At 46.8% G+C, this 26,380-nt stretch overlaps 1 protein-coding gene across 1 annotated transcript in view; it reads left to right on the plus strand.

The window, feature by feature from the left end:
* Positions 1–485: 485 nt before the first annotated feature.
* GASK1A (golgi associated kinase 1A) overlaps positions 486–26,380 on the plus strand; it is a 57,206-nt gene continuing 31,311 nt past the window's right edge. Inside the window, exon 1 of the mRNA XM_059390776.1 lies at positions 486–814. Coding sequence (XP_059246759.1) covers positions 812–814 — 3 coding nt within the window. The 5' untranslated portion in view covers positions 486–811. The remainder of the gene's footprint in view (positions 815–26,380) is intronic.

Consider the following 26,380-nt stretch of genomic DNA (forward strand, 5'->3'; position numbering starts at 1 on the left):
CACTGGTTAATTCTCAGTGGGGGAAAATTTGTCCATTGTGATTGACCTTAAGTGGTAAAAGGATTTTTCTCCCCAACCGCCCTTGGAGACAGAGCCCAAATAAGGTTAGGAGATGCCAGCGAAAAGACTTATCTTTCTATGGCTTTGCTTGGGAGGGCAACAGTTTTGGCGACCCTCAGCAGGCCAGCCAGGGCCCATCCTTCCCTTTCTCCATCCCTCCTCCCGCCCACGACTGCCCAGGACTCACCGAACACCCTCACACCTCAGAGGCGGGATCGGAGCGATCTGCCCAGACCCAGCTCGGCGCTGGCGGCCCAACCTCAGATCATCTCCTGGCAGGCGGGACCCATTCCTTCCTAGCACCTGGGCCACTACTCCAGGCGGCTCTGCCCGCCTAAGCCTGGGGCAGGGCTTTTATTGTGAAAGGAGTTCCCCCCCTCCTTCGCTTTCGGGGAAGTGGGGAGGCTGGGCTGGGACACGCAGCAGGGACTTCGCAAACTGTGCAGAAGTCCCTGGCTGATCGGGGAGGCTTGAGGCTGTGGGAAGGCTCTGGCAGAACCGCAGACCTTATACACGCAGATTCCCCGTGGTTCTCTAACAACCCCACCTGCAGAGCATCCCTGAGCGCACCGCATACCCGGGAATTGTGGGGCCACTTGGCCGCTGGGGAGCTGTGAACCTTGGGTCTGGGAAATCCGCGTCCAGGGAAGCCTTGGAGAGTCACGGAGCACGGGGCAGACACCGGGGCTGTGGGATGAGCTGGAGAGCCAGCTGAGGTCGCCGAGGAGCGGGTCCAGCCACCACAGGGGACATGGTAGGAATCTCGAGAGGGGACAGTAGGGTGGGCAGATCGGGTGGGCACCCAGACAGGTGGCCACAGAAAGTGCTCGCAGCTCTGGGTGTACAGAGCCTGCACAGAGCCTCCAGGAGCCAGAATTGTTCTGACAGTTTGCTTGGGGTCGCAGGGGCTCTTAATTTTTGCACCTGGGACGAAGTGTGGGGGGCAAGAAGTGGTCAATCAGCTTTGCTGCTTCCCTTGGAGGAGATGACCGAGGGCGCTTTCATTATGGACCTGTACACCCTGGCTGAACCTTAATTCACAAAGAAATAAATTGGGTCTGGAAAAGGTCCAGTGCCTGGCTCCATCTCCTGGACCGTCGGGCAGGTGTGGGAGTGCTGGTTGGTCTGGGACGTTCTTCAGGAAGTTGGAAAACTTGCCAACCGTTGCCTTTTTATGGATAAAACTCAAAGATACCAACACGCAGGGAAGCTAGATCATTTGAGCACGAACCAGGCTTATATGTAGCCTCAGAAAGGGGGCTTGTCTCTGGACTGGCTGCTGCTGAGCTCTGCTTCTGGTAGAAGTTACCTGCAGCCCTCACCCACTGTTCCTACAGTTCCCTGTCCCAAGCTGGGTGGGTGGTGTAGGGGGAGGGTGTCAGACACCAGAATGAGTTTGAACTCTGAAGGAGCCTATAGGACTCTTCCATCTGCTTCTGTGACCTGCTCCCTCTCCCCACTCTGAAAGTCACAGAGGCCAGATTGGGGCTCACTGAGATTCTTCTCTGGGAGCTTAGCTGTGAGCCTGGAGTTTAGAAGGATGTGTAGAGATTCTCCTGTAGGATGGAGAGTGTCTAGGAGAATAGTTCCTTGGGCGCAAAGGTGTTCATTCTGGTCTTGTGGGGACCAGAGGTCACAAGCTGGGGGCGCAGGAAGGGTACCAAGAGGCTATGTGTGTTTCACCCTCCCTTCTTAGGACCCTCTCTCATAGTGTGTCTTTCTCAGTGCTGCTAAAGAGAAAGAGATAATGGAATCTTAGGGTTGAAAAAGGGGAGTGATCAGAGGTACAGGATGTGAAACTGAAAAGTATGGTGATTTTTTTTTTTTAACTACAAAATTCCATGTTCAGGAGCAAGAATATTGTCAGAAGAGGATAGGGGCCAAAGCCATCAACCAGAGGGTCCTTAGTGGGTATGCAGGGGTCTCCTGATTTTATTATTTATTTATTTATTTATTTATTTATTTATTTATTTTATGTTCAGTTAGCCAGCATATAGTACAACATAAGTTTTTGTTGCAGTGTTCAGTGAGTCATTAGTTGCGTTTAAATCTCAGTGCTCATCCCAACAGGTGCCCTCCTTAATACCCATCACCTGGTTACCCCATCCCCCACTCCCTCCTTTCTGTAACCCTCAGTTTGTTTCCTGGAGTCCAGAGTCTGTCCTGGTTTGTCTCCCTTTCTGATTTCTTCCCATTCTTCTCTGATTTTCCCTCCCTTCCCCTGTGGTCCTCCTCGATATTCCTTATGTTTCCACGTATGAGTGAAACCATATGATAGTTGTCTTTCTCTGCTTGACTTATTTCATTCACCATAATCCCATAAAGTTCCATCCATGTCGAAGCGAATAGTAGGTATTCATCCTTTCTGCTGGCTGAGTAATGTTCCATTGTGTATATGGACCATATCTTCTTTATACATTCATCTGTTGAAGGGCATCTCAGCTCCTTCCATAGTTTGGCTATTGTGGACACTGCTGCTATGAACATTGGGGTGCAGGTGCCCCTTCTTTTCACTCTTGAGTTTAAAAATGTCTCTGACGGCATCTCAGCCCTCCTGCAATAGCGATGGAATGCACAGGGGATAAAAGCGCCCGCCTCCTGCTCTAGCAGCCTAAGGGTGTATGGATGTGTTTGCTCTGCTGCCAGTGTGGGCTTTCTGTCCTCATGAGCCTGCAGTCTCCTGGCTTCTCGTTCTCAGTCCTGGGGTGTTAGGAAGAGGACTTGAGTCAGAATTTCACTTGTGTCAGGGTCCATTTGCCAGAGAGAGGGGCAGCCTGTTAAGCAACCTCTGGCAGCAAAATGGCCTTGGAGATCCGAAGGTTTCCTTTGATACTCCCGCTGAATGAAGGGTCCTGTGGTCCAGAGGCCTGGGGGGCCCAAGGGACTGCGGGGCACCGACTGGAACCAGCATAAGAGGAGGTGGGGGGCTGGGAATCATTGAGGACTTCAGTTTCTTCCTCTGTAAAATGAGAGATTGAACTAGATGTCCTTAGAAGTTCCATTTAGCTTCAAAAATGGATGATACATGAATGATTCTGAGGTTGGAGCCCAATCTGGTGTTGTTGACTTCCTGGTGCCCTCAGGATAGTGAAAGGAAGATGTGGTTCTCAACCCTGGCTCTCACTGCTCCCCAGACCAGACCCAGGCCGAGGGGTTTGTTTTTCAGGCTGCACAGGTGATCCCAGTGTGCAGCCGGGACTGAGAACCACAGGGTTAGAAGGCGGAGGGAACAGGGACTGCACTTCCCTGGATGCTCCTCAATCTGTCGAGCTCCTGTCCCCTTAGATAGTCAGAAAATAGAAGGTGTCGGTGAACTTGATCTGCAAAGGATACATCCTATATGCCCCTCTTGCAGGATCATTCCACAGAGAAACCGCTCTTAATTCATTGAAATGGAGACGTGAACCCCAGCTTGTCTGAATATGGTCTTCGTCCAGTAATTCCTTAACACTGTCATGTTACTGATCCGAGGCACATTAACGGGGAAACCCGGGCTTAGAAATATAAAGCTAAAAAATCTGGAATCCTTAGATGTCACTTTGCGAAAGTGAACACTGAGCTTCAGGACCCATGAGGGTATTTTTGATCATCCTAAGTGGATGTGGTTCTCTGAGAGGGCTTGGTGTGTGCATTTCTGAAGCTAAGATTGGGACACTTGCCCATAACTTAGAATCATGGCAGGAGACTTGGTGTGTGCCAAGACTCAGAACCTGGATAAAGAGCCTGGGTGGCTCAGTCAGTTAAGCATCTGCCTAAGGCTTGGGTCATGAGCTGAGGGTCCTGGGATGGGGCCCCATGTGGCGCTCCTTGCTCAGATGGGAGCTGGCTTCTCCCTCTCCTTCTGTGCCTCCCCCCTGCTCATTCTCTCTCTCTCTCTCTCCCCCAAACAAATCAATTAAAAAATCTTAAAAAAAAAAAAAAGAATATTGATAGAAGAAGTTAAGACTATTATTGCCAACTTTTTTTTTTTTTTTTTTTAAAGATTTTATTTATTTATTTGACAGAGAGAAATTACAAGTACACTGAGAGGCAGGCAGAGAGAGAGAGAAGGAAGCAGGCTCCCTGCTGAGCAGAGAGCCCGATGCGGGACTCGATCCCAGGACCCTGGGATCATGACCTGAGCCGAAGGCAGTGGCTTAACCCACTGAGCCACCCAGGCGCCCCTATTATTGCCAACTTTTAAAAAAAATGTTTCCTTCCTGATTCTTTAAAAAACACAAAGTTTTCTTCCTGATCGTGTATCATACTGCCAACCTCTGTCCATAACCATGGGGTATCATTTTGGCATATCTCCTACTGTCTCTGAGTATTATTGTAAAGAGTTGATATTATACCGAACATGCAATTTTATAGTACAATTTGTTTTACTTCACTTTTTGTCGAAGTATGTTCCATGTCTGCATTTCCAAAAAATATTCATAGCCGCACTTTTCATGCTCAGTACCATGATTTTAATAATCATCTCTCTGCTTGTGGACTTTATGTGGTTCCCACTTGGGAGCTGTGTTCAGTGGCATGTGGCCAGCTTCTGATTACCCACAGAAATGGGGATTTGAGTGCCTGGCTAAGTGGAAATCAGACAAGCTCACAAGAACAAATTGCTTCAGCCCCTTTATAATAGATTTTACTGCAGTTACCTTCGATGGCCCAAAGTGTGGGTGTGGGAGGTGTTTCCTCTTGTCTGTCTTCACTCTGTGCTGTGGGAATGTCAGCAGACAGGCAGACAGGGAGGGAAGGGGATCCCAGGAGAACCCACATTGGGTCAGTTATTCTCAAAAAAACCAAGAGCTAAATTCCCGGGTAGTTAAGACAGAGGGGAATCTTGGGGAGAAGGAGCTAAAATCGGAGAAGGATGTGATCTTCTCACGGTGACTCAGAGCTGGGTTAGAGCCCAGGTCTCCTAAGTCTTTCCACCTGCCCCACACAGGTCCCATCATGGACACTGTACCCCCTGCCCCACACAGGTCTCATCATAGACACTGTACCCTCCTTGAGGCATTTGGTACAGCTTGGAGTGAAGGAGAAGCATGGGGTTTGAAATCAGAAGGAGGTTTGTGCCAGACATGTGCCATGCTTACCCACCGCATGGCTCTGGGTAAGCACTCCAGTACTCTGAGCTTTGGACCCCTCTGTAACCTGGGGTTGTAATAATAGACCATTATCAGGAGCAAATGTCATCATGGAAGTGATAACACTTGGTACCCCAAAGTTGCTATAAGAATGAGGGCTTTGCAGAAGACCCATAAAATAAGTTTTCTTTTTGTAAGAACCTAAAACCAATGGTAAAGAAGTCACTGATGCATTTTTTCATTCACTACCAATGGTGGGGGTGGGGAGCTCCTGGGCCTCTCCTTGAAGTATGGATCACATGCAGAAAGATTGTATTCTAAAATGGTTCTCTTGCTCCTTTAAATCTTTCTTCTCACTAAGAAGGAAGTGCCCAGCCAGCGGGAGATACTTGCCCTGTTTGTGTGCTCTGGGCCCCCTTGTTGAACACTGGGTGAGAAGACAGCCCCCACTCAGTCACAGACCCTGGAGGTCTAAAGCTGGGGTGCTCCAGCTGATCACCTTGCCCAAGCTCCTCAGGCTCAGCTGAAGAAAAGAGGTTAAACTGGTTTTGAAATCAGAACTGGGAACCACGACATCCAGCCCTTGGAGCCCGTGGGGCATTTGATACCCTCTCTCTTGTGGGCACCCCCCTTGACCTGCTGCATACAGGAGCCAGGCTCTGCATGGGGCTGGCCAGGGAGCAGAGGGTTTTTAATAATCTACTGGCCCTATCCAGCCCTAGCAGAGGTTTGTTCAAAAAAGCAGTAGGGAGGGAGTGTGAGAAATAAGCCTCACAAAGAAATGAGTTCCTTAGCTGTTTCAGGGGCTGGTGAAAGAAATGTGCTTCACATGGGCCTCCCAAGAGGCTGACAACCCCCTCGGGACAGACCTAGGAGACCCAGCTTTCTCTCCCCACCAGAGTACATCAGGATTCCTTGAGGCCCCGAGTTGCTGTGAGCAACCTGGGCTATCTTTGCTTGGATCCCTTTTTGATGCGACTGTGGAAGTGTTTCCTTCTGGGGCATTTGGGGATACCCCCCTCTGTATCATCTGGGTGTGTCTACCCAGGTCTGCACCTAAGGACCATCTGGCCCACAAGAGAGGACAGAACAGTGGTTTGTGGGTGATCCCCAGGCTGCCTTTCTCTGTGGGGATCCCCACCTCCAACACACACAGACAGATACAGACACGTATTCTTCGAAGTGGCGTGGGATCTGGCTATATTCCCAAGGCCCAGCCTGGTGGCCCTAGAGTTGCCTACTAATAGAAGCCAGGAGGTGTTTTGAATTCAGTGGTGTTAGGAGTGAAAGGGAGGGAGGAGGGGAAGTGGTGGGTGAGCAAACATTAGGAGCCTCACACTGCCTTTGAGCACGGGGGAGTTAGGGGGGGAGTTAGGGCTTAGGGCGAGTGTGCATTTCAGAGAGCAGCTTTCCAGGGCGGGAGGCTGCAGGACTGGAGGGGAGCATCTGGGAAATGATGGCGTTGGGGGAATGGGCCTGGTGACTGGCCTGGCCGAAGGCAGCAGGTGGGAGGCATGTAATTGAGCAGGAGAACCTCTAGTTCTTAGTAACCTCAGATAGGGAATCTAGGCAGGTCAAAATTGACTTGTTTCTTGTTCAGGCATGTGAGTATACAGACCTCTGTCTGTCTTCCTTTTCATTTTTATTTCTCCTACTGTGTCCTTTATTTACACTTAGAAGTAATCATGCTATAGCAGTGACTTATTTAAAAATGATACCAATCATTTTAATTCTATAAAATCGATTATTATGTTATATTTTTAAGAGTCACAGGGAAGGGTTTGATGTTTTTCCCTTAATCTTCTACATTGGTTTTGCCCTTATTATCATAACAATAGATTAGGGATAATCTCAATAAGAGAGGAGTAGGGTGGTGTTAATGTTACCCAGCCACCTTGCCCGTGGTCGCTGGTGCACTCTGCCAGCCAGCCTGTGGTTCCCCCAGCTCTACCTCCAAGTTCCCCGCCTGCCATGTGCTTTAGTTTGGGTTTCTGCTAAGTGGCTGTAGGAAGGGGCTGTGTCACATGCTGTTTACTTGTGGGCAGGTTTTGTTTGGCTTTCGAGGGTGTTTGCTTGCAATGAGCTAACAACCTCTTCCAGAACCACATGGAGAATTCAGATCCTTTCATCTTGGCTCAGGCAACAGGTTCATGGTTCCATGTGTAAGAGCCAAGTGGAGTAGGGATTTTTTCAGAAATGTTATCGGCATGGTGGAAGACATCAGAGGGGAGAGAGAAAGTGAGAGAAAGGGAGAAGAGTCAGAGCCAGAGATGTACGGATGCGAGAGAAGGGGACGGAGGTTCAGAGACTAAACAGGACCAGCCCCATGGAGGCCCTTTCCCCTTGCAGGGGCACTGGCGAAGGACCAGACAGGAGCTCCTCACAGCCTGTGATCATGGCACTTGGGGGACACAGGGCTCTGGGACTAGCAGGTGCAGTGTCCCAAGCTGGTGTCAGCTGTGAGTTGCCCTCTGGCAGAGCCGTGATGTTTTCCCCTGCCGCTGCCTCTCAGTGCTTCGGATGCCCTGTGTCAGTCCTGTGCTCCCGCTGAGAACAGACTCGGCTTACCCAGCGACTGGCCTTGCCTGTGTGCAGACTGGTTTTGCACCAGTGCTATGAGGTCACTTCCAATGCACCAGGCATTGCAGGATTGTTATGAAGTTCTGTTTCTCCTTTCTCATTTTTTGCATTTCCTAGGAGATTGTCCAGATGAATCTACTCCTTCATATAGATAAACAAACAGCATATACCCCCTTCACTCATTTCTATGATCCATCTAAGTACTAAGATGGGCAGTGTTGTCCAGGGCCATCTTCCCATCTGGACTATAAAGGGAGGGCAGAGGCCATGCCTCTCCTCGTTGTTCTGGAAACAATTTAAACAATTGCTTTGAAGCATGCTTGGTGCCGTGCTTGAGATGGGAATGGAAGACCCAACGATAGTCAAATCTGTAATATCAGAGGGTCATAATCTCAAAAAAGATGGGACCTACAACCCCCTTCACTCTTTTCCCCAGAGGAGATGAGTGAACTCCAGTCCCAAGGATAATGTGATAACCCACAACCACCCACAGGGAAGAAGCATGGTGGGGGGTGGGGCGGGGAGGACTGAAGGGCTCAAGCTGTACCCAGGTTGGGATGGGGCTCCGGGTGGTGCTGCCTGGGATGCCTGAATGCATTGGCGGTGGAGACTGCAGGCAGTGTGAGGACTGGAGGCCGGCTGCCTACTGAATGGGCTGTCTAGATGTCCATCCCTGTGCTCTGAGTTAGGTGGGCAGGACACACAGGCTTCTTTCTCTAGGACAGAGTGGCTCTGTTGTCTGTCCACACAGAGGCCCAGTGTGCCTCCTGGGGGAGCTGGACCCCAGCTCAGGGACTGGCTGGCGGCAGGGGTGGCCTCCTGGACAGCACGAGCCCTCCCTCTCGGCCTCCCCGTACACCCGGCCACTGTCTGCAGGCCCTGGTCCCAGTCAGCTCAGTCAGCCAGCCACCAAGTTCTGTCCCTCCCCTTCCTCCCCCCAGCTATGCTCACTTCTCCTGGCACTCTAGAGATCCCATTGCAATTACAAAGATGCTATTGTATTCCCTTTTTCCCCAGAACATTCTCTCTTGAAATGCTAGTTAAAATCCCTTCATTTCCTGTTGGGGAGGGGGTGTGGATGGCTGCATGGGCAATGCCTCTCTGTGTAGTCACCTCACTGAGGGTCAGGAAAGACTCCTGGCTCCTTGTTCACCTGCGTTCAGTCCTGGGCACTGGTGCTCTCTCCCAGGGAGAATGGGCTTAAAGTGTAATTGTCACAGTAGCTTCCTTGGTATAGTTTTAAAGCATGAAGCATTCAAAAGGCCGTTTGGAATCAGAACTAAATTCAAACCTTGGGCAAGTCACTGAAACTTTAACCCCTCAGCCTCAGTTTCCTCCCGAAGATAACACTGTCCTCTTCTGAAGTTGTGTGTTCGATGTTTTATTGAGCATAAAGCAACTCGTACAGTAGTCATAAGCATGTGCTAAGTGTTCAGTTAATGGGACCTGTCCCCAGACAACAGACAGGGCTACAGATGCATCAAGGCTGAGCCTCTAAGATTGTTAGTAGGACCCTTCAGTGCATCAAGGGGAACGGGAGTTGGGGGTAGCCTTGGACCCTAGCTCCTATGCATAAGGTGTTTTAGAATTGGAGAACATGTGCTCTAAAGGGGCTTCCATGGTATTGAAAGGGTCCGTGGACAAAAGGACGAGACTGATACAAAGCGAAGGTCAAACAAAGCTTTATTTCACGCCAAGCATAGAGAATGAAACTGACCGGCCAGGGCCGTCTCTTGCAACGAGGTGACCCCTCCCAGTCTCACAGACTAACATATAGAGCAAAGGTCATGTGGTTGAGCCTGGCCACACACAGGTGGCCAATTGAATTACAATTCACCCTATAGTAGTTATTTCAACTAGCCTATCACTCTGGTCAGAATTGGTGCCCAAAAGGCAGGGCCCACAATTTTGGGTGGTTAGGGAGGTGATTTCCTGATTGGATGTCTCCACCTGGATGGCTCATCCTTGGCGGCAAGGGAGGTAATACATGCGCTTTCACTGATTGGACGTTTCCACTTGGCCGGACACGTCCTTGTATCTGGGCTCCATTATCTCTGCCCAGCCTGACATGTCCTGGTATCTGTGCTCCGTTATTGGGGGCTATTTGGCCGTATTTCACCAGTTCTGTTTCTAAGTGCTTTCCTCTTGGGGGAAGGGGCAGGTTCAATCTAAGTTTACTGCATAAACAACAAAACCGCTCGCTCTGGCTAAGTAGGCCCTTACATTATCAGTCACGTGGATCCATCTGAATACTGGTGAGCTAGAGAAAAACACAGCTGAATGGTGGAGGTAAAAACGAGCCCATTCAAGGGCACTTGACCTGGAGTCCATATGTAAAATTCAGGGGAGACTTCAGCTTGGTTGAAGAAAAGTTATATCTTTTTTTTTTTTTTTTTAAGATTTATTTATTTATTTATTTGACAGAGAGAGAGAGATCACAAGTAGGCAGAGAGGCAGGCAGAGAGAGAGGAAGGGAAGCAGTCTCCCTGCTGAGCAGAGAGCCCGATGTGGGACTCGATCCCAGGACCCTGAGATCATGACCTGAGCTGAAGGCAGCGGCTTAACCCACTGAGCTACCCAGGCGCCCGAAAATTTATATTTTTATTTTCACTCATCTCTCATGGAAATTCGGTGTTTCTTTAATAATGAATGACATATCATATGAATGAAATAATGAATGAAATATCATAGATATTTCATTTTATTTTTATTTATTTATTTATTTATTTATTTATTTATTTTTAAGATTTTCTTTATTTGTTAGTGAGAAAGGGAGCACAAGCAGGGGGAGGAGCAGAGGAAGAGGGAGAAGCAGGTTCCCCACTGTTCACAAAGCCTGATGCCAGTCTCGATCCCAGGACTCTGGGATCATGACCTGAGCTGAAAACAGACGCTTCACCTACTGAACCACCCAGGCGCCCCTCATTTTATTTTTTTAAAGATTTATTTATTTATTTCAGAGTAAAAGAGAGTGAGGGCGGTGGGGAGGGGCAGAGGGAGAAGGACAGGGAGTCTTAGGCAGACTCTGCACTGACCAAGGAACCTGATATGGGGCTTGATTTCATGACCCCCAGATCACAACCTGAGCCGAAACCAAAACACTTAACTGACTATGCCCCCCAGGCACCCCAGGAATCACAGGTATTTTATATCATAACAGTGGAAACACAGAGTTTGAAATACAATCTTTACTCCTTCGACTTTGAAAGTCCCATTTGTTATTAGAGGTATTGTTAGATCTTATTATTTAGTGTATTAATGAAGAAACATTATTATTGTTATGCCCCAATAATGGGTCCATGATTAAAGGAGCGAGACTGATATAAAGTGAAGGTCAAGCAAAGCTTTATTTCGCGCCAAGCATCAAGAGTCTAACGGAATGTTCGGGGACGAACTTCTTACAAGAGAGGGCAACCTTTCTGGTTCACAGTCTGGCTTTTAAGGGCAAAGGCCATGCGGTCGGGCCTGGCCACGCACAGGTGACCAATGAGATTTTAACACACACAGGAAACTCCACAGTGATGCTAGGTGACCAATTGAGTTACAATTGACCCTAGTAGACATTTGACCCAGCCTATTACACCTTGATTAGGATTGGCGCCAAAAAGGCTCCCAAAGGGCGGGGGCCCATACTCCTTGGTAGCTAGGGAGACAGTATGCAACCCCCCACTGATCTGTTTCCACCTGGCCTGACCCACCCTTGTATCTGGGCTTTGTTACCTGGAGCTGGTTTCCGGGACTTGTTTTTAAGTGAATCCCCTGGGGGAAGGGGAGCAGGGACAGTTTAAGGGTTAAACAACAAGGTTTTTGTTTAACCTCAGTGAAAGCCTCTTGCTAAAATATAAAAATATAAAATAGGTCCTTATAATTATTATACCATAAATTTATTTTTTAGGGTATTTTCATAACTGTATTTCAGTATATAATATATCTGATACAATACAATGTATTCAATATAATTAATTGTCTTTGGAAAGCTATGTTTTTTATTTTATACATTTTTAAAAAAACATCCTGAGAAGAATCCGTGGCTTCACTAGGTGGCTCGAATAGTCTTTGGTACTAAAAATACCTCTGCTTCTCTGTAGGTATTCATCTCTGTGATTTGATCTTGAGAGCTTGCCAAAAGCCCCCTTTACCTAAAGGGTCTTTCCTCAGCCTCTACTCCAGGATCACTTAAAAAATAGTTTTCAACAAACTTCTAGTGTGTGCTGGGTGTCAGAATATAATTTCCCCTTAATATTATACCCACATGCATTTGCACTGGGCTTTGTGGCTTTCTTGTCTATTACCTCATTGAATCCTTCACCCTTGGCACCCTTCACACTGTTGAGGCTAGTGTAAACCCGTTTTAGAGATCAGTAATAGAGTAATTTAGAGATTACTGCTGCTGAGTGATGGCCGGGTCACACACTGATAGACATGAAGGACTTCAAGGAGGGTCCTCCTGAAGAATGTTCACAACTTAGAGGTAGCCCTTTCTTTTTTTTTTTAATTATTATTTTTTTAATTTATTTGACAAACAGAGATCACAAGTAGGCAAAGAAGCAGGCAGAGAGAGAGAGGAGGAGGCAGGCTCCCTGTTGAGCAGAGAGCCCGATGCGGGGGCTCAATCCCAGGACTCTGAGCATGACCTGAGCTGAAGGCAGAGGCTTTAACCCACTGAGCCACCCAGGCACCCCTTTTTAAAATTTTTTAAAAGGTTTTATTCATCTATTAGACACAGGGAGAGAGAGATCACAATTAGGCAGAGAGGCAGGCAGAGAGAGAGGGGGAAGCAGGCTCCCCGCTGAGCAGAGAGCCCCATGCGGGCTCAATCCCAGGACTCTGGGATCCTGACCTGAGCAGAAGGCAGAGGCTTAACCCACTGAACCACCCAGGTGCCCCTCAACTTGACTTTCAGAGTGTGTTTTGCTTAAGGAGCCTCAAAAATGTGGGACTCAGTCCCAGATATCTAAAGCAGCATCTCTGGGGCAACAGGGGGTCCCCATTTCAGGTAGCCTCTGACAGGACTGCCTGGAACTGGGCCCAGAGCACACTGTGATGGACAAGCAGAGCATTTTCTTTGTATCACGGAAACAGAGACCTGCTCCCGTTCTTGGGCCCTCAGCAGGTTCTTGTAGCAAAACTGGGCACTTCCCACTGTCTCTTGTCCTTGCCTACGGCTTTCTGCCTTGTTTGTGAACACCTGGAAGACAGCAGCTTCCCCACAGTGTCCAGTGCAGATGCAGAGGATGAGCACAACAGGTTTGTTTTTTTTTTTAATAAAGATTTTATTTATTCATTTGACAGACAGAGATCACAAGTAGGCAGAGAGGCAGGCAGAGAGAGAGGGAAGCATTCTCCCCACTGAGCAGCGAGCCCGATGAGGGGCTTGATCCCAGGACCCTGGGCAGAGGCTTTAACCCACTGAGCCACCCCGGCGCCCCTGAAGAGGTGTTTTGACTGGCTGGTGTACTCTTGTAACTTATATTTAAATCTTTCCAGAGCTGTCCAATATAACTTTCCAAGATGATGAAAATACTCTATGTCGTGCTGTCCATCATAACAGCCACTACTCACAGGAGGTTCCTGAGCACTTGAAATGTGGCTAGTGGATCAGGAATGGAAATTTCAAATTGCCACTAATTTAAATATAAACGGTCACATGCGGACAGTGGTGCTTATATGGAATGGTACAGCTCTGGATCAAAAAGTACAAACCAAAGTGTTGATGGAACCTGGACCTTTGGCATAGTGAGTGGAGAAGCTGGATATGGTGGGGAAAGAAAAATGACTCTGTGTTTTCTCACATTTTGTTGAGCTGTGGTCAAAGAAATGTTTATCTTCTATGAAAAAACCATTATGCTAGTGAGATCCCAGAGGCAAATGTCTTTCCTCCTCAGCTTTGGGAAACAATAGGGAGTGCTGGGGCCTGTGGTCAACTGTAGAGAGCATGTCATTGAGAGAGAGCTGAACTCTCCTCGAGCCATGTGAGAACATGGGCCCAAGCTGTGGCTAGAACTTCTGGGGTTTTTTTTGCAGGAAGCCAGAAATCTGGATTTTTTATGCGAAATATCCTGGTTTTTAAAGATTGGCTTAAATTTATTAAAAATACTTCAGGCCAAGCAAAACACATCTGTAGGCCAGGTTTGGCCCGTGATCCCAGTTTACCAACTTTCCTCTAGGCCTTATCCTAGAGAAGTCCATACAACCTTAAGGCAAGAGTGAGGGGGACTCTTCCCTTCATGTCTTCATTAGCTCAGTTTCCCCTGTTATTACAGGTTTGGTCACAAGAGGGGAAGAGTGTGTCTGGAAGACCAACCACCCCCTTTTCTCTGGGGTTGTGTCTTGTCCTCTGAGCGGCCAGGGAGTAGAATGTTCTGGAAGGCTGGAACAGAATGGTCCGGAGAGAAACTTGCTGTAGTTTTTAAGCAGCAAAACCTATTCCTCTCCCACCCCAGCCCCAGTCCTAGGCCTGAGAGCCAAATATATGGCTGTTAATACAAGGGCAGCCAGAGAAAATTTCCAACAAATGACAGGGTCTCCAAAATTCCATCTGGCCCGCGGTGTTCCTACACTGGTGCTCTTGTGAACTGGAACAAAATGGTAATTCAGTGGTGGGTATAGAAAGGGCTCCTGGGGCCAGCAGGGCTGCAAAAGCCCCAATGTACAATCAGTGTAGAGATGGCAGCAGCACAACCCGCAAGCCGGGAGGGAGAGATAAGGGACATATGCTTAACTCCCTCCCGTCTTAGGAGTAGGAGGCCCACCGATAGGGTCTGCATTCTCAGTGCAGATTCTGGGAGCCTGACTATGGAGGTAATCCCATGGGCCTTGCTAGAAAAATATTAAGAATACTGATGCTCACTGAACGTAGCTGTGTCAGGCTCTGTTTCGAATGCTTTGCCTACAATGACTCGTATAACTCTTGCAGTACTTAGTGGAGTGGTTTTTTTTTTAATTTTTAATTTTTTATAAACATATATTTTTATCCCCAGGGGTACAGGTAGGTCTGTGAATCGCCAGGTTTACACACTTCACAGCACTCACCAAAGCACATACCCTCCCCAATGTCCATAACCCCACTCCCCTTCTCCCAACCCCCCTCCCCCCAGCAACCCTCAGTTTGTTTTCTGAGATTAAGAGTCACTTATGGTTTGTCTCCCTCCCAATCCCATCTTGTTTCATTGATTCTTCTCCTTAGTGGAGTGTTTTTATTTTTATAAATGACAAGTCACATTCTCCCTCCCCCCACCCCCAGAGGGTCACCATCACAAGGGTAGTGATTTGTCTGTTTTGTTCATGAGGTAGCTCTTCTGTCTGGAGGAGTGAGCGCTTGACTCGGGAATATCTGCTAAATGAGGCATGAATGCTCCACCTTACGAAGGAGGTACTATTCTTACTGCCATTGTACCGATGAGGAAGTTGAGGCCCAAGTTCACACAGCAAAGACACACGGAGCTGGACTCAAGATCCAGGCAGCCTGACTCTGAGCCCACAGGTTACTCGTGGGCCAGTGATGGTAGGCAAGCCTGACAGGCTGCTGCCTCCCTCCAGGCCCAGAGATGAAGCTTGTCAAACAGCTTGGGGCCTAGAGAAAGGTTGTGGTGAGCAGATTTGTGCTGGGGGCTGATCCTGTGGTCAGGAGCTAAGTGGGGTTTTCAGGGGCCATTTGGGTGTGCGGTGCTTAGTCCCTTACTTAGCCTATGCCTGTGGGCTGTGGCCATCCATACCAAGCTTTAGGACTTGTGGCTTCCCTGGAGAAGGTGTACAAACCCTGAGAAATGGTTTGTCTTGCTGGTGACAGAGAGGTGGCTCTGTCCCTAGAGCAGAGGCCTGTTGGCTACATGAGTTGGAAGCCTGTGTAGAACCACACATTCTACACTCCGTTCATTTGCTGAACAGTGAGTTGGAGCTGAGGTTGGAACTTGGGCTAGAATCCTGTCACCTCTGGGGCCGTGGTGAAGGGCCCTGTGATGGGCAACTGCATGAGCCAGGGTTCCTTACTTGGGGCAGGAAGCACAGAAGTTTTCCTTTCTGTAAGGGACAAAAACTCCCTCCACCCTCTGAGACCAATACCGTGGGTGACACTTGCAAGTCCCCTTGGGAAAACCACAGAAAGGTGGTTTTGTATGGGATCTTCAGAAATGGGAGAAACTTCAGATTGAAAAACAAAACATTCTCTTCCAAAAATATACCTCCCTCAGGCTTTTCATCCATGGGCTGCTCCGACCCTGACTGTGCCGACTCTTCCCTCTCCAGCTGAACTTCACATGACATTGGCTGTGGAAACCGCCTCCTAGCTAACATTTATTGAACATCTACTAGGAGACTGGAATCCTTGTAAGCATTTGACATTGTCTCATTTAATGGGCCTAACTGCCTTATAAGGCTGTGTCTTAGGTTGGCTTTTCCCAAAAGCAGACCTTGAGACAAGGATTCCAGCGTGAGTAATTTTTTTGGAAGATGTCACTAGAAGACAGCAGCGGGAGGGGTTGGGGTGGGGTTGGTGGAATAGAAAGTGAGACCAAGAAGGCAGCTGATGCTAGCAGCGTGCTTGAAGGAGCAGCTTTCCCTGCAGGCTGGAGCTCATTCCTGCTGGGACCTTCCAGGGGACTATGCAGATCAAGCCTCAGAAGTGGCCTACCTGAGGTTGGTAAAGCAGATGGAACCTGTCCCACTGGTTCCATGTCTGTCTGAGGTCAAGGGCTGGTGCTGGGGGTATTAACTTCCCAGCAGGCATATGCCAGCATCAAAGAGAGCCTGAAGTCAGGGAGCCAAAGCCACCTGTGGGAGGAGATATGGGTTGGGGCACAAATAGCCCCACCCTAGTAGGTGGGTGTGTCTCTTTCCCCTGGTTTACAGGTGAGGAAATTGAAGCACATTCTTTTTTTTTTTTTTTTTTAAAGATTTTATTTATTTATTTGACAGAGAGAAATCACAAGTAGATGGAGAGGCAGGCAGAGAGAGAGGGGGAAGCCCAAGCTCCCTGCTGAGCAGAGAGCCCGATGTGGGACTCAATCCCAGGACTCTGAGATCATGACCTGAGCCGAAGGCAGCGGCTTAACCCACTGAGCCACCCATGCGCCCCTTGAAGCACATTCTATATTAGTGGGTCACTACCAGATTGTTTTTTTAAGAGAAGGGAAAGGAAGAGAAGGAAAGAGAAGGGAGAGAGAAAACATGAGTCATTCCATCTGTTAAGGGTATCATTTCATGAAACTTTAACTTCAGTTACATACACACGCACACACATCGAGTCACAGTGTCAACTGCATTCCTGTGCATATTGGTCAAAAGAAAGTTTGAAAGCCAGCGGTTAAATGACATAGCTGCGGCAGTCTGGATTTGGTTAGAAGCAAAGAGGGTAAGTAACTCGCCCAGGATCACACAGCAAGTAGATAGTACTGCTGGGATTTGAACCCTGACTCTAGAGACTCTGTGCTAAACTTCTGCGCTGTTCGTTGACCACTTCTGAAGTCCTTTAAGCGGTTCACGTCATCTCCTGGCTGTTCAACTGTATGGGAGGATGCCAGTTGTCAGCAAAACTCTGTAGAAGGAAGACCTGGAAGAGCAAAATGTAAGGGGTCCCTACCCTACCCCAGGGCTGGCTGGATGAAGATCCAGCCTTGGACCATCCAAGGGACCTCAACCTCAGAACCAGAGGAGGCTGAAGGGGAAGAAGTTGGAGTGGGCGTGGGGCGGGGCAGGGACAGCAGGGCGGGCATGCTCCAAACCAGCCCTCCTGAAGGGGGTAATGGCTGGTACATGGCGTCTAGGGGTTGGCTCTGCAGACAGAGACTCAGCCCAGTTTGTCCTTTGTTGTAGATCACTCTTCATGGGATAACAATAATGGCGGCGACCATCGTGGTGGTGGTGGTGGTGGTGGTGTTTTTTAAGATTTTATTATCTGTTTATTTGAAAGAGAGCAAGCCAAGGGTGGGGGGCGCAACAGAGAGAGGGAGAAGCAGGCTCCCCGCTGAGCAGGAGCCTGAAGCAGGGCTCCATTCCAGGATCCTAGGATCATGACCTGAGTCCAGTGCAGACGCGTAACTGACTGAGCCACCCAGGCGCCCCCGCAGCTACCGACTTTATAGAATTGCTATGTCCCTGCAACTTCTTTATGAGTTTTAAGCACATTAACTCATTAACACTCGCATCAATCCTGGGAAGTTGGTGCCATTATTTCTACCACTGTAGAAACAAGTGAAGAGCTAGGGTGCTGGGCCTGAGGGCTGGTGTTATGGGCATGGCCCTATAGGGTAGCCCTTCTACTTAACAGCTCTTTCTCTCTACTGGTTCACTACACCTTGCCCATCGTGACCTTTGTGCTAACCTGGGGTTTGCTGGTGCGAGTTTACCTGATACCAGCAATCTGGCCATGACTGGCACTTATGTGGTCTCTGTGGCCATTGATGGTGTCCAGATTTGTGGGGAGAGGACTCTTCCCTCAGTGTCAGCTTTCTCAGGATGCACAGTCAGGGAAAAACCTCTGGTTTCTTATCAGGTCCTGACTGCCACACCTATTTCATTTAACCCACTGGCTTTCAAATGTTGTACCGATGAGCTTAGTAATGCATTTTGCATGACGACTAAATATGCGTGTGCGTGTAACTCAGATAAAGGTTTCACGAAATGATACTTACCTGTATGAGGTACAGGTACTTTTCTCTTTTATTCCTTTCCTTTCCTTAAAAAATCTGAGAGTGATCCAGTCACAGCTAACGGGTTTTCAACCCACAAGGTGACAATCTGACTGAACTCTCCCCTCATTTTCATAGAGCTGTTCTCCCTTCTTGAGCTTGGTTCCTTTTCCTGGGAATGAGGCCATTTTGGAGTTTTGGAGGCAATGTGCCTGTTGTTGCATTTTCAAATCACTGCCCCACCCTGCCAACATATATTCTACTTTCTGGGCTGAGCTGGGCACACTGGTGCTTCTCCATGGGCTGCTGTCCTCCCCAGCCCGCCAGCTCCAGGGTGAAGGTGCTCAGATGCCCCTGATCTTGACCAGGTGTCAGCCCCAAGGCTGCCTCCCTACTGTCTCAGCTGGGGTAGGCTTCAGGGGAGGAGGTGGTCTTTGACTCTTCGGGCTGTCTCCACTGACTGCCCACCTTGACACACACATTCAGATTCCCAAGGTAGGCGTGCTGGACATGGGCTTCTTAGAACCCTTGCTGCCCATGGTGGGAAGACATCTAAAAGGAGGCCCTGTGGCCGATCTCTGCAGCAGCCGAGGGAAGGGTTTGATTAGTTTCCTCTTGCTGCTGTCACAATCTATCACAAATTTGGTGACTGAAAACACCAATATGTTCTCCTACAGTTCTGGTCAGAAGTCTGAAATCAAAAAAAAAAACAAAAAAACAAAACAACAACAAAAAGAAGTCTGAAATCAGTTTCACTGGGCTAAAGGCAAGGTGTCAGCAGGGCTGGTTCCTTCTGGAGGCTCTAGGAGAGAATACTTTTCCAGCTTCTAGTAGCCACTGCATCTCTTGGCTTGTGGTCCCTTCCTATAACTTCAAATAGCATCACTCCAAACTGCTTCCCTCATCACTGCACCTTCTCTTGCAGTGAGATCTCCCTCTGCCTCCCTGTTAAAAAGACACTTGCCATTGTATATAGCACCCACCAAGCAATCCAGGATAATCTCTCCATCTCAGGAGCCTTAACTTAATGACACCAGCAAAGTCCCTCTTTCTACATAAATTTCACAGCTTTGAGGGATTAGGTCCTAGATATCTTCAGAGGCCACAGGAATCATCCAGGCCCTGCTTTGAGCACCGTGAGTTACTGGCCCTCCTCAGTGAACCTAGTTCTGTGAGGTCAGGCTGGAGTTGTGTGCTCCTAAGGTTTGAGTCAGACCAGCATGACCTTCAAATGCTTCTCCACTCCCATCTAGTGAAACAAACAAATCAAGAGTTATCAATTACTTAAGAAATAACTACTGTGTTCGACCACATCCAACATTAGGTTTACAGCTCATCAATAAGTTCCTTTAGGGTCTGTGGAAGTACTGGGGGCTGCAGAATTTCATAATTGGGAGGAACTTAGAGCTCACATAAACCAAGGGTATCAAACTGGGGCCAAATCAGCTATTCTCCAGACTTGGCTTCTGATGCTAAAGGGAGAGAGGAAGGAGTCTGGGAAATCTCTCTATGCAGCTATGCATACAAGTCCATGAATTTCCATAACTCTATTTTGCATGTCAGAAGGTGAACATTGGTTTAACCCTTTGCATCTCTTTTGAAACATTCATCTGTAACACTTCCAGTAGGTAGATGAGCTTCAGCTTATCTGGTTCTTAGGAGTACAGATAGGAAAAGCACATTAATACTTTGGAAATTCTAAACAAACAAACAAAAGAAAACCAAGTTTGTAAATTCTACTCCTACTGCTTTTGTTGTTTTACGCTGCTCCTCCCATGAGATTAACCATATCATTGTACAAAAGTGGCTGGGGTTATGGACAATTTAGTTTTTAGTTGTACTGGGGGGCAAGATGGATCATGGAGGACACTAAAGACTACTTTCTTCTACTTCCTAGTTTTGCCTTTTTTACATTTTCTTTTTTATGTTTTCTTGAAGACGAGATTTTCATTCTTTTGGGCCTCCATAGCACCACAGTGCACCCGTAGAGGTACCCACTGGATGTCTATCTTGGGAGGCAAATGGAATTTACCTCCCATTTCCCTGCCTGGGCGAATTCTCTCCTTGGCTCTTCTTCCCCTTTTCCACCTCTGCCGCTCCCCTGTGCACCAGATACACCATTCCAGATGCCCTAGTATGGGTAACACCCAGCACCAGATCTTCACTTTGGGAGAACTCCAACGAGAGCACTGACATTATGGGACTAGTCCAGAAAGCCTGCCCTGGGTCCTATATAGAAAGAAGGAGCACTTCATGACATAGAAGAAAAGAAGAACTCTTCTGGCTTCTTCTCTTGGTGGAACTTGGTGATACATAGTCCAGAATAAGAAATCATCCTTCTAACACTCAGTGCAACTTAATCCAAACAGCATGTGGTCACATCCAGCCTGGAATGGGTTTGGCCCAGCCAGACCAGGGCAAGAGGCCAGAACACAGGAAAAGGAGCCAAATGTTATGAAATATTCCTCTGTGCTCAGAGAGCTCACAAAGGCCTTAACAAGAATGTGGACAGGGATGCAGTTCTTGCTTATTTATTCCTGAACACAAAGCAGAAGATGGGGAAATGTTGATTGGCTTGATCCCTTTCAAAAGTGAAGAACTAAGATTCAAGGTTGGGGGGTGGCTATAGCTACTGACTTCCAGGAACACCTAATTTTGCCAAGAACCTCGGTGAGGAATTGCAGGAAGTGAGGAAGGTAGGGGTGAGGGTGGGGGCGGGTGAGCTTCTGGAGGTATAACTAGAGCACTGGCAGTGGACATCTCTGAGGCAACAATGCATGTACTTTAAAAATTTTGTGTGATGAAGGGAAGGCAATCAAACTCTTTGGAGAAAGAATTTCTGAGAGATAGGGAGACTTCTGCTCACTGGATGCTTGACTCACTTCTTTTTCTTTTTTTTTTTAGGATAATTTTCTTCTTATTATTATGTTATGTTAGTCACCATAGAGTATGTCATTAGTTTTTGATGTACTGTTCCATGTTTCATTGTTTGCATATAACACCCAGTGCTCCATGCCATACGTGCCCTCCTTAATACCCATCATGGGCTCACTCATCCCCCCAGCCCTCTCCCCCTAAAACCCTCAGTTTGTTTCCTGGAGTCCACAGTCTCTCATGGTTCATCTCCCCCTCTGATTTCCCTCCCTTCATTTTTCCCTTCCTGTGCTCCACAAGTAAGTGAAACCATATGATAATTGACTTTCTCTTCTTGACTTATTTCACTCAGCATAATCTCCTCCAGTCCCGTCCACGTTGATACAAAAGTTGGGTATTCATCCTTCCTGATGGCTGAGTAATATTCCATTGTATAAATGGACCACATCTTTATCCATTTGTCTGTTGAAGGGCATCCTGGGTCTTTCCACAGTTTGGCTGTTGCAGACATTGCTGCTATGAACATTGGGGTGCATATCACCCTTCTTTTCACTATATCTATATCTTTGGGGGTAAATACTCAGTAGTGCAATTGCTGGGTCATAGGGTAGCTCCATCTTTAATTTTTTGAGGACTCTCCACACCATTTTCCAAAGTAGCTGCACCAACTTGCATTCCCTCCAATAGTGTAAGGGGGCTCCCCTTTCTCCACATCCTCTCCAACATTTGTTGTTTCTTTGCCTTGTCAATGTTTGCCATTCTAACTGGTGTAAGGTGGAATCTCAGTGTGGTTTTGATTAGAATTTCCCTGATGGCTAATGATGATGCACGTTTTTTCAGGTGTCTATTAGCCATTTGTATGTCTTCTTTGGACAAGTGTCTATTCATGTCTTTTGCCCATTTTTTGACATTTTTTGTGGGGGTGTTGAGTTTGAGAAGTTCTTTAATCTTGGACAGCAGCCCATTGTTTGTAGTGTCAATATCTTCTCCCATTCTGTGGGTTGCCTCTTTGTTCTGTTGATTGTTTCCTTTGCTGTGCAGAAGCTTTTTATCTTAATGAAATCCCTTCTTCCCTTACCTTGGGGGATCCAGGGATGACGCCTGCTGCCTCTCCCCTCTCCCATCCCCTTTCCCACCTGAATTGTGTTCCCTACTGCCCTTGATGTAGCTCCCTGACCTCCTTTTCTCTTGTTACACATACCCTCCTTTCCCTTTTGGATTCTTTTTACTACTAGAAACTTTGCTGATTAGAAATCTGGTGTTAATTATAACTAATCTCCTTCTAAATGTTAATAGAGCTAGGTAGATCTGTGTTCAAACCTTCCTTTCCCCAAATCCCCTGTTAGATGGTCTGATGGGTTTCTTCAGACCGATCAGTTTCAGAGGCTGAGTGTTCCAGAAGAATTTTACAACTGGAGACAAAAGGCAACGGCTGTTCTGAGGTTGGAGGAAAAACCAATGTGTATTAGTTTCCTTCTAAAGGGATTTTCAGGGGTAATGTTGATCAAGACTTAGTTTTTTCCTAATTTGCTCTATTAGAATCTAACCTTCCTCTGAACTATAATTGTTATGCTTGCCTTTGGGTTTGTTGGTGCCTTTTATCCTTTAGTATAACACTTCTCAAATGCTGTAGACTCCTGAGGTTTCAAGGATCTGTGCCTCAGTTTAGATCTGAGCCATTCAGAGTGGTAGCCACCAGCCACATACTGAAACGTGGCTGGTCTGAGCTGTGATGTGCTGTATGTGTGAAATACACACTGGATTTCAAAGACTGATTACAAAAAATGTAAAATATCTCAATAATTGTTACATGAATGATGTTGAATTGATACTGCTGTGGATATATTTGGCCAAATAAAAAATATTATTAAAGTCCATTTCACCTAGATTTTTCCCCTTTTTAAAATGTGGCCTCTAGAAAATTTAAAATTTCATATGTAGTCAGCATTATATTCTTATTAGTCAGTGCTGAGTTAGATAAACAGTGGCTCAGATCAGAACCTCATTCTTCAGTTCTTTTATCCTTAATAGTCAAGCTCAACAATTCCCCATTTCTTGCTTCCTGACCTTTGTTCTGATTTTTGTTTCTGGACATTTGGGGACTATAGGTATTCATTAGGCTCTGATTTTCTCATTCTAATGTACCTGGACTTTATTTGATTCATTTATTTCTGAGAAGAGTCTCTAAACTGCTGACCTCAATTTTGATGATTCTCCTAATTTACAAAAGAAAATATTTTATTTGGTCCCATATCCCCTTCAAATCATCTTTAGCACATTGTGGTTACCTACAATGCATTTTTTAAAAATAACATATGAGCACAAACTCCGATTACTTTTTTCCAGAGTCATTTGGTGTATGAGGAAGCAGACTGTTTCTAAGTTAAAAGTCTGCAAAGTAGGGCTCACTGGCCTCAGAGGTAACCTAGACAATCCACTGGGTTACAGTATAAAAAAAGATATTAGAACTTCCTCTTTTTTAAAAAAAATATTTGATTTATTTATTTGACAGAGATAGAGATCACAAGTAGGCAGATAATCAGGCAGAAAGAGAGGGGGAAGCAACCTCCCTGCTGAGCAGAGAGCCCGATGTGGGGCTCGATCCCAGGACCCTGAGATCATGACCTGAGCTAAAGGCAGCGGCTTAATCCACTGAGCCACCCAGGTGCCCTGAGAACTATTTTTTTTTTTTTTTTAAGATTGTATTTATTTGAGAGAGAGAGTGAGAGAGAGAGCACAAGAAGTAGGGAGGGTCAGAGGGAGAAGCAGACTCCCTGCTGAATGGGAAGCCAGATTTAGGGCTCCATCCTGGGACTCTGATCCTGGGACTCCAGGATCATGACCTGAGCTGCAGTCAGACTCTTAATGGACTGAGCCACTCTGTCACCCTTAGAACTGTTTATATTTGTTTTACCCAATCTTTTTCTAACTCTTTGTTTCTTGTTCATGTTTTCTAATGAACATATTCATTTATAATAATTTGTAAATATTGGGAAAGATGAGGTGTAAGTATTAGAGGGATGTGCTCAAAATTTTTACTAGTAAGGGTATGTCATCAAAAAATTTTGAGACTACTGGTTCATAGAAGGTAATTTTCCCTCCTTGTGTAAATTGACTCCCACCACTGTGTTAGTTACTCTTTTGAATATATGCAATTCATTCATTCATTCATTCATTCATTCACTCACTCATTCATTATTAAGGATCTACTAGGTTGTCGTTGCTTTGCTGACATTTACCTGACCTCTGGGAGCCTGTATTTGGAATCTGTTGTTTTCCTGCCTGCCTCGTGGCTGGAAGAAGTTTCAGCAACCTTGAGGTGTTTGGGGGTAGAAAAATGAGTGATGGCGGCCTTTTTCTTGGGCTTGCCAAGATAGCTTTTAGGACTTAGCATGTCTTCACTGAGGATGTCTCTAGATTTAACATTCTTCTCCTTATTGTTTTTAAAACTTGTATTTTCGGGGGCTCTTCTCCCTGATTCAGTTCTCTTCCTAGACTGAGAACCATCACTTTTTAAGACTTCTCTGGTCTTCATTCCCATCTCATGCACTAGTTATTGCCATTTGTTGAACCAGGAAGTTTCTGTCCCATCACAAGGTGACCACATCCCTGAAGTTAGACTATGGAAGCTACACAGCAGAACCTGGCCAGACATTCATGGAATCATTTGCTTGGGGTAGATGAGATTAAAATCTGAGCCTCAGGAGAATTTCAAATTACCCCCTGCCATGAACTTCAGTCTCCATCTCTGCCATAAATCCCCCAAATCCAATAGCTATAAGTGCTTTTACCTCTTCAAAATACTTCCCTTCAGATGTGCCAAGGAGAGCATTTACTTGGGCAGGTTAAGGAGGGGTGGGGGGAGGGGAATGAAAAGAGATTTTCATTTTCAAGAAGGATTTTTCTCCTTCCTTAAGAACCCATTGTGCAGACCACCATTTGCAAGAGTAAGCTGGCTTCTTGGATATAACACCCTTTATGGTCCAACAGCACATCACATGGTCCCTTTGCCATGTTTAGCCCCTCCCAAAACTCACCTTGATCTCTCAAGGCTTCCTTCATTATTCTGTGGTAGAGTGAAAAAGTACGTGGGCTTTGGGAAAAATTCAAATCCTGCCTGCCACCGACCAGCTTTGTGACCTTGAGTAAGGTACCTTTCTAAATCCCTCTCAATGCTATACAATAACTATAGTTGTAGAAATTGTCATCTTAGTACATACATCGTGGGGTTTTGAGACTGCCTGCCTAGCACATGCTATGTGCTTGGTAAGTAAGTGGCTATTATTAATAAAGATCTGCTCTATCCATCTCTTAAGTCAGGTGTGTTCAATTTCCTGGCTAAAGTCTTTTATTTTTTTACTTGAAATGTAGTTGACACACAGTGTTACATTAGTTTTAGGTGTACAACATTGTGATTCAACAAGTTTATACTTTATGCTTTACTCACCACAAGTCTATTCCTGGCTTCTCTCTCTTTCTTTTTTTTATTTTATAGATTTTATTATTTATTTGACAAAGAGAGATCACAAGTAGGCAGAGAGGCAGGCAGAGAGAGAGGAGGAAGCAGGCTCCCTGCCGAGCAGAGAGCCTGATGTGGGACTCCATCCCAGGATCCTGAGATCATGACCTGAGCCGAAGGCAGCGGCTTAACCCACTGAGCCACCCAGGCGCCCTTCTGGCTTCTCTCTTAAGGACGCTTGAGCTGAAAGGAACTTGGGTACCATCTGGTTCTGGAAGGAGCAGGAGGCATAGCAACCTATCTGGTTTTGAGATCAAGCCCTAGACCTAATTTGAGGATAACAGATCATAAGAAACTGCTTCTGAAGTTACCTCTCAAATATGCCCAGATTTGACTGGGTCAAATGGCAGGATTCTCTCATTGCTCTTCTTTTATTTAATGAAGTAGGATATGAAAGAAAACAGTTATTTTCATTTTGAAAGAAAAATAAATGTAGCCCCCAAACACTTTTTTTTCCCTCGTTGCAAAAAAGGCTGCCACCTACCCTTGACCTCATGCAAGCTCCATTTTCCAGATAAACTGAGCAGTCCCAAAGAGGTAAGCCTCCTTTGAAGGCAGGGCCTCTCCTTGAGACCCAAGTGCAGTCTTTTGCCATCAGGGCTGGAGCAAGGACTTGAGGTGGCAGCCCCTTCCCAGGGTCCTGGAGCCAGACT

This window comes from Mustela nigripes, chromosome 2, assembly GCF_022355385.1.
Source record: "Mustela nigripes isolate SB6536 chromosome 2, MUSNIG.SB6536, whole genome shotgun sequence".
Classification (NCBI taxonomy): Eukaryota; Metazoa; Chordata; class Mammalia; order Carnivora; family Mustelidae; genus Mustela; species Mustela nigripes.